This window comes from Delphinapterus leucas, chromosome 6, assembly GCF_059928025.1.
Source record: "Delphinapterus leucas isolate spDelLeu-1000000601 "Yukka" chromosome 6, BTC_Dleu_Yukka2, whole genome shotgun sequence".
Lineage (NCBI taxonomy): Eukaryota > Metazoa > Chordata > Mammalia > Artiodactyla > Monodontidae > Delphinapterus > Delphinapterus leucas.
Genome location: NC_143134.1, coordinates 29,909,189 through 29,921,367, shown reverse-complemented (window position 1 = coordinate 29,921,367; position 12,179 = coordinate 29,909,189). Strand labels below are relative to the sequence as shown.

Here is a 12,179-nt window from a genome sequence, read left to right as displayed (position 1 = left end):
AAATACCAAAACTCTTACAATTGGATGCAGAATATGAAATCGACGTATCCTCACTTATTCTGGACACAGTGAAAATGCACCCCTCCTCATCTTTACGTTGGAATGGAAAAACCCCAATTCCAACAGAATTTGGTTAACACAGTATAGAAAAACTAACTTTTTTAAACTGGGGGAGGTTTGAGGGAGGTGTGTTAAGATCAGAGCCCTGAGGACAGTCATCGTCACACACGGGGCGGGCGCCCCTGTGGTCTCCAGGGAGGCCTGCAGGGAGGACAGAGGCCCGAGCCCTCAGCCCGTCCACACTGACATCTGTAGCGTGGAAGAATAAAGTGGTCGGGAAATGGACATCTCGGAGGAAGTGTGGAGCCTAGGCGACACGCTCTCACTAAGGGCTGGGACCAAAGAGAAGAGGGGGTGCTGGGCTCACCTTGCAGACCCTCGCTACCCGTGGGATCATCAGCTTGAAGACGAACTCGTACTCCACAGACACCTCCGTGAAGAAGAAGTAGACCTTGTCGTCCCCGCCGTCCCCGCCCTCCGGGCTCTCTCCTATCACGTCAGCAAACACGAAGCTGGGCTCTGCAGGGAACAGACGCTCTGGTTATGCCTGTGCGCACCGAGGGCCCGGGCACCCCCTATCGAGGATGTGGGAGGGTGTCCACACCACACCCCAAACAAATGCCAGGGCCCGGGAATGGTGACGGTGCCCATCTTGCCCTCCTTGGCCTAAGGAGATGCCCGAGATGGGGGTTCTGAAGCACAGCCTCCCGGTCCAGCCCAGCAACTGAGGGCTGGGCCTCCCAACTGGCAGGCAGCCTGGGGGCCCCAGGGAGCTTGATCCCACCATAGCCTGGAGACCCACTGGAAGATATGCATTTGCCAGTTTAAACAGCACGTGCCTAAAAGAGACAAACTGCTGACCACCAGATCCAGGTGCCCCAAGGCTCTGGCTGGCTGGCCGACGCCCACGAGAAAAGTCCCCTGTGAGCATCTCTGTGAGCCATCTGGACCGTGAATCCAACATGGACACATGATGTCCAGAGATAATGGTATAATATCACATGCTGATGTAACGAGCCTGAGCTCGCCATTCTGAGCCTCCCAGATCCGTTTTCCAGAAGGGGTAAAGGCAGGCTTGAAATAGCGCTCTCTTAGCAGAGAAGAAAGCAAAGAAGCCCGTGGATGCTGGCTGTGGAGCCCCCAGCAGTTCCAGAAGCGCCCCTACTGCACTGGGGCTGACGTGAGCCCCGGGACGGAGAAGGGTGAGCCGCAGATGCCCTCCTGTGAGGCTGGGAGCCGGCAAAAGGAGAACTGGAGTGAGGGCTCTGCCGGCGAGGAAGCCACCCCGAGCAGAAACACACCTTCCATGATGCCACCTGCTTCTTACCGTTAAGCCAAGGAATTGCATACTCTGTTCTCAGAGGACTGTGGGAAGAATTTCGGGAGATGATGGGTTCGCTTCCCAAAAAGTTATACGACGTCCCAGAATAAAGCTCTCCATCTTTGGGCGGAAAGAGGAAAAGGGAATCAACACTAGTGTTGGGGACAGACGCTCAGCACCACATTCTCCTCCCAAGCTAACACAAGTCCTCCCAGGAAGCAGAGAGACTATCGCCCTGCTTCTGGGCGCATGTTTCTGCTTCCTGAGTCTTCTGTTTTGTTTCTTTGACATGGGTAATTTTAGGCTCCATGTTAAACTGTTAGGGGGAATAAGTAACACAACGCAAGTAACTCCTGCATCCAGTAAAATAACAAACACAACAGTGGGTGCACATAAGGCTCCTGGCCTGCTTGCCTTGGGTGTACAAGGCTGTTCCAAGGCAGGTCATGGCTCAGTCGCAAACGTTCCTCGAACAGGAGCATTAACTCAGCGTGGCCGAGTAATCCAGATGATTTGCACAAATGACAGATATAAGATAATCTCTTCCTACAAATCTAACCTGAGGACTGTGGAGGTGGCTGGTTATCCTACTGAACAATGAATTCTAAAGCTTGTATCAGCGGGTCTGTGCAGAGGCTCCTGTACCTTCTGTGAGGATACTGAATATGGGAACGAAGCAGAGGGAGACCCCTGTGGAGGAGGAGGAACGGGACCTCCTGGGGGTCCAGCAGAGCTAAGCCAGGGACAGACCCTGAGAGCAGGACTCACCAACCATGACGGACGTGTAGCTTTGTGCTGGGTCAAAGGGACACCTTCCTTTGCCGTCTTCATTTTTGCCCAGAAATTTAAAGGATGTTAAGTTCTATAATTGAATGAAAAGAAAGAGTGCCATAAAATGTCTGAACTTCTGTAGTCATAATATGTCTTTGTGGGACCATTTAATTTACAGACTCACTCTTCTGGGGGGACAGAGGAGACAGCACATGCACGGTCTACCACCTGGTCCCAGGTCTGGACACTGGTGCCTTGGCACCCTATGACACCCTCGAGAGCGCCTCCAGATCTTGGAGCCTCAGTTGACTCTCCTATAGGACAGAGACGGCAATGCTGATGGCTCTAGGGTCGTAGAACAGCCAGGGAGAACCAAACACAGGATGTGCTCCGGAAGGGACTGGAAGGCCACGTGCAGAACTTTAATGTCAACAAAGACGCCTTCAAAGCAGCGGGGGACCAGGCTATCCAATAAACAGATAACAGGAAAAAAGGAGCAGAATCTCTACCTCATTCCACCCATCGAAACACACTCCAGGTGGATCGATGATTTAAATATTAAAAACGGAACCGTGCTGCACTAACAGAAAGTATGGGTGACAATTTCAGCCTTGGGATAATCTCTCTTCACCTGACAAGACAGCCCAAAGCCAAGTAAGGGAAAAAATGGACAGATCCAGTACACAAAGCACTGGGAAGCATCTGTCCACAGAAGAATGAGACAGAGATCGACAGTGACAAAGCCGGGGAAATGCCTGCAAAATGACAGATGAGGCATTTCCATCCCTGAATATACAAGAAGCTTGTACAAATGAGTAATAAAGCATTTCCAGGAGGAAAACAGTCAAAGCACAGCAAGTTAGAGAAGAAGAAACCTATCTGGCAGCACAGACAAGAAAGGATGCCTGAGCTGCCAGCAACCCAGGAAGCACAAGGCAATGAAAGTGCGGTACCATTTTCCACCTGAAAGCCCGGCGAAGCTTAAGAAGACGGACACCCAAACTGCGATGGGTGGGTGGGCAGCCCTGCTGTCTGTCAGAGCGAGGGAAACATGTCACAGACAGAGCAGAGAGGGCTCAGGGGCATGGGAAAGATGCAGTTACATTTCTAACAGGCTGGTGGAAACAATATACAGACTTTTCACCTCTTAGGTTAGGAGGTATGAACTGGGGTGACAGTGCACCCCACTTGATGTGATTCACTGACTGCATTTCAAGAAGATGTTTGGGGAAATCTGAACAGGGACTGGAGGTTAGATGACATTAGAGATATCATATCTCTAATGATATCTCTTTAGATATAATGACAAACCTGGCATTATTGTAGGAAAATGTCATTATTCTGAGGCATGTGACAGCATTTAGGGGTCATGGGTGTGCTCACACCTGTGCACACATACGGACGCTCCCAACCATGCAATCTGTGTAGTTAGAACACGTGTGTGTGATCAACTTTTCTGTCGGCTTGAAATTTTTTTTAAATATTGGGAAAAAATATAGGTCTAGATTTAAATGAAACACATGATTCCCTTACCTCAACAACTGACATGCCCATGGAATTTAAGTTTAAATTCCATACCTTAAGCTTCTAACTATAGAGTTTAGCCAGGAAATCCTTTCACGTGCAAAATGTTTCTAATATGACTAATGTGACCTAAGGAAAAAGAAACTAAGTCTGTCTATGAGGACTGAAGATCTCAACACCTAGATGCACCCCCTACCCCGATCCCAACCTCTGTCACCAGAGTCTGTGGACACAGACAGCCCGGCAGACCCACCCTATGTATGGACCCCACCCCAGGGGTCTGTGTGCGGATACAAGGTTTTCGAAGCAGGTCCTTACTTTGCCCATACTTTGTCCTATCATGTATCTCCGACTCAAGCTTGGAAAACATTTTTTTAATTCCAATGAATTTAGGGTTCTAGCAAACTAAGCTTTCCATTTTAGCATACTTCACACTTGACAGTTACTCACTAAATAGGGACAAACACTAGGAAATGTGCTTCATTATCGACCCTCAAGTGCATTTAAAACACTCCTCCCTCTTTGTGGTTGTTATAAATGGCTCATCAGATTATCTGAATAAAAAGAGTATCTCCCAGAGAGATGCTGCTGTCTAATCCGCTCTCTCCTTCCGGCTACCGTCAGCAAGGGAATCAGGAGTGGTGGGAGGGCGGTGTAAGAGTGGGGGGCCCTCTCCAAAGGACCCTACTGACGAGGCTCAAGGAGAGTCAAGGGCATGATGCAGGTGACGGAGAGATGGGTCCTGCTTCTATAACCGCTCAGCAAACTGGCACTGTGTTGTCACTCCTCAGAGGGAAGAATTCCAGAGCTATCAGTGGGCAACTTGTACCCCAACAGCCAACACTGAACGTGATGCCCCAAGACCGGAGCAGCAGACACCGTTGTAGTGAGCCCGGGCTGCCATGACGACCACAGACAGGGGTCGGGGGAGCTGCAACCACACATGTTCCTGCCTCATGGTTCTGGGGGCTGGAAGTCCGAGATCAGGGTGCCAGCATGGCTGGTTCCTGGTGAGAAACCTCTTCCTGGCTTGCGGACAGCCACCTTCTTGCTGTGACCTCACGTGACAGAGGGAGAGAGCTCGAGAGCTCTGGTGTCTCTTCCTCTTCTTATAAGGTCATCCTCCTATCAGGACCCCGGCTTCATGACCTCGTTTAACCTTAATTACCTCCTCATGGGCTGCATCTCCAAATACCATCACATTTGGAGAATTAGGGCTTCAACATATGGAATTTGGGGAGACACAAACACTTAGTCCGTAACATATATGAACCAAGAACAAGGGATCCAAGAGCAGAAGTCCTGAGTTTTCTACTTGACCAGGGCCCATGTCATAGCCAGGGCTCCCTCGCAAAATACAAAATGTGACAAGGAGAAATAGGCAAGATGCTGGATCAGGGCACATTGATGCTTCCTCTCTGTCAACACTGGCCTTCCCAGAAGGTCCCCCCACTGCCCGCTCTGCACTATGGGCCAGCGGTCCTGTAAGTCCTGCACCCAGTCATGCCCTCAATCATGGTGGTTTACAGACTGGAAGGCTTAAAGGAGGCCGGTGAGTGGGCAGAGGCCTTCTGCGGAGCCATGGGCCACCTCCATCCCCACACAGCTGGCAGGAGAAAATCCTCCCAGACTGCAGAGTGGAGACCACTTGCTGCTGCCTCGAGCCCCACACGCTGCTTTAACTACTGACCAGGGGATCTGCGCGGCCTTACCAGGTGGTCACATGCTGGCTGGAACGCGTTGGTCCCGCATACGTAAAGGGCACTGGCGCTGAGGGGCTGCAGCACTCGGATGTAGTTAAGGCATTCTGTCTACAAGGAAGAGAAACGCACGGGTCAGCCACCGTGCAGGCTCCACCGGACGCCCTCCATGATCCCAGCTGTCCACCCTGCTCGCTGCAGAGCACAAACCAGCCAAGTACACGCCCGACAGCAGCTCCTCACAGCTCACTGATGACCAACCCGACTGTGAATTCGCTGCCACCCTTCCACCTCGGGCCTCAGGTGCCATGCATCTGCACAGGCTAGCCCTGCCCTGCCTGGCACGGTGGGAGCAGGCTCCCGGAGACCTGGCTCCACCCCTGCACAAACCTAAGTCTGCAGCTGGCCAGACTGCTTCTGCCTCTGCAGGGTCCACAGGCCGCTGTCAAGTGCCAAACAGATTTCACCTCAGTCACTGATTCATACTCAGCAAAAGTGTATCAGCCAAAAAGCAATGAAAGCTGACCTCAAACCTTACTGGACGCCCGGCACAGGGAAACACGCATTCACTCTCACTGAACACACAGACCGTTCATTGTGTTGGCAGGCCCGAGGGGGTGTGTGCTGTGCAGAGTTCCCTCCACCTTCCCTTTCTCTGGGGGACCCCACCCTGGACGCCCCAATGTGCGCAACTGGAAGCAGTGCTTCTCAGGAGAGGGGTGTGTCCGGCCCGCCTAGCTCAGGGGAGAGGCAGGACTAATGAGGGGCTCCGAGCTCGGCTCCACATCAGAAAGGCCCCACAGGAAAACCAGATGCCACTGAAGAACCCACCCACTATTTTAGGCTGAAATGTACTTGGATTATATGTGCTAGCATCTGAAATTATCTCCACTCGGGAAAGGTTTTTTTTTTTTTTTGCCGCGATTGTTTTGAAACTGGTTGGAAGTAATTCATCGTCCCTGAAAGAACTGGGAGGGGCCCTTGTCCGCTGTATGGCCTCCACGTGGGGCTGGCCAAAGTGCCTGTTCTAATTTAGCTCTAAGACAACTCCCTGCGACACCTGTTATTACATCGCAATGCCTGCATTTTCCCTCATTTCGAATTTAGTGACTTTGGTGAAAGTGTTTAGTACTTTGCTAAAAAAGTTTAGCCAAAACATTTTTTCTGTTTTTTTTTTTATTTTAATTGCTTTGAAATTAGCCAACAACTACTGAAATTGACTATAACTCAGCTGTCTTAACCAACTACCAAGGAAGACGGGGCGCTTGTATTCCAAGACTCCGACATCGGCCCAGCACCAGTTAGGGGCAGGGTAGCCCAAGTGGGTGGTAGCCATAACCTAGAGCTCTGGAGGGAGATGGATGGACACTCAGCCCAGCGCTTCCCGGATGGCCACCACACTGAGATGCCCAGTATCTCCTAGCGAAGGAGCAGTATCTCAAGGCACAGATGCTGTCAACAATCCAGAAATCCTACAGCAACCCCTCCAGGCCACTGGGGCTCAGGGAAGGCATGAACCCTGCACTGTACACCTTTAGGCCAGCAGGCACCAGACATCGTTTTCTGTAGTCAAAGTTTCAGGCCATTTGAATAAATTCAATTCAGATAAACTTTAAAGTAATTTTCTAAAGCCTAGTATGTTTGGCACTTGCACTGAGAGCCCCAGGCTCGCCACTTGGGAACAGGGAGGTAACCTGCAGGATGAGTCGCGATGACGTGAGCAAGCCTGGCAGCATCCTGAGGGCGGGGCAACCTGCCTGGGCTGCACCACAGAAGTCGGGGCGTTTGGGAGAGTCAAACAAGTAAGACAGGCCTGGGTGGGCTCTGAAGCTTGCAAAAGAAATTACCTGTTTTGATTTCCCCTTTTCCGCGCATTTTGCTTTTTTATCTTCCGAGACCTTCCAATATGCCTGTGAGGAAAAATGAGAGTCCATTTCAGTGCATGTTCCCCCTGTAGAAGGAGATACTGGTATAAAAAACATACAGTTTACAAAGCACATGGTGGTGTTTAGAGCACAGGTATTTCCCAAGACATTAATATCTCAGATTGCAAAGTGAGGCTCAGAGAGCAGACGCTGGGACCCGTGAGCAACGGGGCTTCGTGAAAGTTCTGTGATCCTCATGCTGCAGCCAGGGGGCCTGGAAGGCGGCTCCCAGATGACTGCTATTCACTGAAAAAAGCTGCATAAATTAAATGACTGAAAGTGGGGAGGATTCAATTATTTATCAAAAAAATAAACTGCAGGCATTTTCTTTTCTTTTTTTTTTTTTTGGTCGCACTGCGTGGCATTTGGAACTTTAGTTCCCTGACTAGGGATTGAACCCGTGCCCCCTGCAGTGGAAGTGCAGAATCCTAACCACTGCACTGCCAGGGAATTCCCTAAACTGCAGGCATTTTCAAACATCAAGTGGGTTTTCTCATCCCTTCAAAACTGATTCATGAGTCTAGTAAAATGTCTTGACGTTTACTTTATCAGTGGAACAGCAGGGTTATGATGCTTTAAATTTTATGTGACGGTAGCAGGTGAAAGTGATGAAGCCACGGGGCTCCCTCAGGTCAGATGTCTTCCCGCTGAGATCTGTGCTCCTGCTTCTTCCACACCAGGTGGACGAGCCAGGCTGGCAGATGCCTCAGGCCCGCACCCTCCAGAGGACAGGGAGCAACAGCGCTGCATCACAGAAGGCTCCCACGCTCCTGCCTCACTGTCCCCAAGATGCCCCATCTGCCCGTGTGATATTCCAGGACTGATGCCAAAATATATTTCCTCCCAGAGAATCAAAGCTGGCCGTCGGGCACTCAGAGGTCAGGAAGTACGGTGCTTCGCCATGGCAGTGAAGTGAATCCCCTAGCAATGTGTTTTCAGAGAAATGGAAGTGCTAATCAGGACACGTGAAAGCAGAACAAAGTCCCATTTCCAATAGCAACTTCCTTTAGAAATTAAAATGTAGACAATTTCATCATTATCTACAGGCAGTGCATAAGGACACAGGAGCATGAACTCTGACAGGCCCTTGATCATGGCGTTTTCACTGAAGCTTGGCTGTAGTCCTTTCACTTTTTTTCCCTCTTTTACGTCTACAGAGCCTAAAGCCTCTCGGTTACCCACAGTGATGGCATTAACAGAGCAACGGGGGCTCTGACTGAGCACCTGCAGGTCGGCACAAGCACACGGTGGAACCACGATGCTCCAAGACGAGATTCTGCAAGGCAGTGTTAGCCTGAGTTGTTGGAAAGGAGAGTAAGGCTCAGAGGAAGGGGATTCAATGAACACAGGGACTAGGGGCTGAGCAGGGCAGGCCCTTGGCAACCCTCTGCTCTAAGTGCCTACTGTTCCAAACACTTTATTTTCACGGGGTAATAACCAGAATCTCGTTTACATGAAACAGAAATTAAGTACTATGCCTGACTCTGGAGACTAACACGAAATGAAACAAAAAAATAAGAGATCTGGGGCAGAAAAGGCACAAGGTGAGCATGGGCTGGCTTGATTCCAGAGAACCAGAAAATTACACCAACCACTTAGGGTGGTGTCTAAGGATTCAGGAGCAGAGGAGAGGCTGCCAGAGGCCAGGAGGGGACAGTCCGAGCATTGGCTACAATGGCTTGAGGCACTTCAAACACGTTTAAATCCACGAGTCATGGTCATACTAAAAAACCAAAAACAGTCCAAAAACCCACTGTCTTCCTTTGGGGAGAACTTACTCATTATTTGGAAAACTAGTAAATAAAGGCGAAGATTTCAAGCACTGATCCTGCCATGTCCAAAGGAACTGGCCTCGGGAGATGTGAATGGCTGGCAACGGGCATTTCCCCGTCACAGACAGTATTCCAGCTCACAGATGGAGAAGGAAAGGTAGAGGCGGGACGTCCCATTCTGCAACCCTTGACGTGCTCCAGACTGCGATGGTCAAGGGCCAGGAGGAGGACGCCCGCCTGGGTGGAGGGTCCGGCCTCTCACAGGAGCCAGACTGGGGCTGGGGGCCAGACAGGATCGTGAGTGGCTCTCCCAGCCAAGTAGACCCAGGGCGGCTCCTAGGAATGGAGACTCCACGACAGACACAGTGCCTGGCCACACAGACGGCCTGAGTTCAACCCGATCAAACTGAATAGTCAAACATCATTTATGAGAGAGTCCGTGAAATTTGAACACTATTTGATGAAATTAATTTGGGGGATGCAATAACGATAGTTTGGTTATTTTGAAAAAAGGAGTTCCTTCCTTTAGGAGATGATCAGGGAAACATGTGCAGATGAAGAACATGTGTTTGGGATTTGCAAAGCCTCCCAGAGGGAGCAGAGGAGGAAGACGTGGATGGGAGGATGGGGGTGAACCCCCGGCCTGCAGGAGCCTCGACGGGTACAGGGTTCATCATATCACTCCCTCTGCTCCCGTGTGTGCCTGAGATTTTCCGTAATAAAATGTTCAAAAATCCAAGATAAAAAGAGGGTGACCCCTGGGTGAACTGCCAGCCTGGGGAGGACGGAGGCTGCCAGGGGACACCCTGAGATGGGGCTTGGTAGACACAGGGCGGGAAAGAAGCTTCAGGATGACAGGGCCCTCAGCCCTGGTGGACAGGAAGGCTGCTCGCTAGACACACAGGACGTCCGTGGGGCTGGCCACTGGGGTAAGCAGGCTCCACAGCCAAGAGAGGGCCCGACATCCCAGGAGGAGGCCGGTGTGTGGATCTGAGGAGAAAACACTGGAAAGGGTGTGTGGCCCAGACAGCAGGGGAGTGAGGAGCCCACACCATACCTCATGTTGCTTCTTGGAGATATTGTGTGCGTTCAAGGCAAACACGGCTTCCCGGGCGCCCACGTACAAGGTGTCCTTGTCCTCACTCAGCAGCAAGGCCGAGTAGTTGAAGATGCCCGGCTCGTGAAACTGCACCAGCTGCACCTCTGGGGAGGGCGGGGTGGGGGGAGAACGTATTAGGTATTTCTGAGCTTGCACACACCCTGAGCATCTGGTCTCCTTTTAGTGCGTGGCTGTCTCACTAGGGCCATGCATGGGTCTGCTGCCACAGTGCACAGGCCCCAGCCGAGGCCAGAACTCAGGCACCTTTGGGTGGAGGCTGCCACCAAGTGTGAGGCCCCAGAGCCACTGTGCTCTACCAGTGCTGTGGCCTGACTTCCGTCCTGCTCTGCTCCCTCCAGCCCAGCTGAGTTCCAAACCCGGCAGCGTGGCCTCCTAGGAACATGACCTTCAGGCAGCGTGACCTCTTCGCAGTGTAACCTTGTGACCTCCAAGGAGACTGCAGGCCAGGCACCTTAAACTGCTGACCACTGTGGTTCCCTCTCCCTCCCATCAAACTCTTGTCTATGTGTATTTAATCATCCACAAGTGAGGTTTATAGAGAATATAACTATTTAGGATTTTCTTATTCAGAAAAAAATCATTTACCTCAAAGCCTTTAAAAAAATCTGTTTCAGTGATTACACCCCTTAACCCAAGCATTTTCCAAGGATATAACCACCACAAACTTAAACAGCAGAGAAACAAATGACTTCTTCACTTATTTGGTAATTGCATCAAAAGCTATTTGGGAATATGAGGAATTTAAGGATGAGCTATTTAGGAGAAATATAAATGTATTGACACTATTTCTTAAGGAGCCATTTCTTCTTTTTGACCATCCCAGAGTCAATTTTAAACTTGGCTTTCCATCTGTCACCAAGCTCTGATTTTATGGAAGGGTTAGGTGGTCACACTTCTGCTCTTCTAATTTCCCACTGTTGAAGAAAGATGCACACAGGATAGAGGCTCTCCCAGCACACACACTGCCTGGAATTCTGCACAAGACAGCTCCAGCCCTGCAAGCACACCTCGCTCAGGACCACTGAGCCTGAAAGACTGGAGCGGACGGTTCCTAAGACACAGCTCCCAAACGAGAAAATAAACAAAAGAGAAACTAATAAATAGCAAATGAAAACAACTGGCCTGAAGCTCAGCTACACATAATTAAATATCCTCAAAATATTGATACTACTTGGTGTGGTTTGTGCTCAGGCAGTGCACACCAAACGTCATCAGGCACAAGGAAGATAAACATCCTTCCAGGGCCCCCCGCCACCCCGCCCCGATTTAGAAGCCAAATCAGCAGGCCAAGAACAAGCCCTGCGAGTGTTTCCAGTTATCGGACCATCTCCCCAGAAGCGGCGGTGCAGGCCTTCTGCCCACACGCAAGTGCCAGGAGGCCAGATCCAGCAGAGCAAAGGGCACCTGTGCATCTCAACACGAGCAGGGAGCAGGGTGGCCATTCCCTTCAGATGCCACCAGCGCCTGACACGGTTCTGCCCTCACCTCTGTGCTCCCAGGTGATCCTAGGTATGGGTGCAAACGCCACCGCTGTCCCAAACACCACTGCGAGGGCGGTGAGCAGCCCCCCGACGGGGGCGCACATCCTCATCGGCTGGGGCCGCAGTGGGGACTTCAGCAGCAAATGCCCGCGGGCAGGCGAGCCCACAGTGGGTGTCAGGGCGGTCGCTGCTCAGAGCTGCAGGGCAGCCTGGAGCTGGTGGGTGGCGCAAGCCCTGAGGCCCCGCATTTCTCAGCACTCTGGGTGAGGTCGAGCTGCTCTCACCACTGCAAATGTCAAAGGCCACCTGGTTCTTAAACAGCGTGCTTCTCTACAGCCCTCTGAAGAAATCCTGGAAGAAAGTGAAAATGAAGGGTTACGAGTCAGGATGTGTCGTAATAACGCCTGCTTTCTGTTTGCTCGATATCCCCCCACGGCTCTGCTCTCACCACATCCCCAGCCACGGACTCTGTCTGCTGAGGAGAAGAGAGTGGTGGAGACATAGA

The 12,179-nt window shown here is 51.2% G+C and overlaps 1 protein-coding gene across 13 annotated transcripts in view; it reads right to left on the bottom strand.

Moving 5' to 3' along the window:
- SEMA4D (semaphorin 4D) overlaps positions 1 to 12,179 on the bottom strand; it is a 109,012-nt gene that overhangs the window by 14,137 nt on the left and 82,696 nt on the right. For all 13 annotated transcript variants that reach the window (XM_089912915.1, XM_089912912.1, XM_022560662.3 and 10 more), the window contains 7 exons: positions 11,679 to 12,025; positions 10,131 to 10,276; positions 7,224 to 7,286; positions 5,389 to 5,487; positions 2,150 to 2,243; positions 1,388 to 1,501; positions 428 to 579 (listed from right to left, as the gene is read on the bottom strand). In XM_089912915.1, coding sequence (XP_089769041.1) covers positions 428 to 579; positions 1,388 to 1,501; positions 2,150 to 2,243; positions 5,389 to 5,487; positions 7,224 to 7,286; positions 10,131 to 10,276; positions 11,679 to 11,784 — 774 coding nt within the window. In that variant the 5' untranslated portion in view covers positions 11,785 to 12,025. The remainder of the gene's footprint in view (positions 1 to 427; positions 580 to 1,387; positions 1,502 to 2,149; positions 2,244 to 5,388; positions 5,488 to 7,223; positions 7,287 to 10,130; positions 10,277 to 11,678; positions 12,026 to 12,179) is intronic.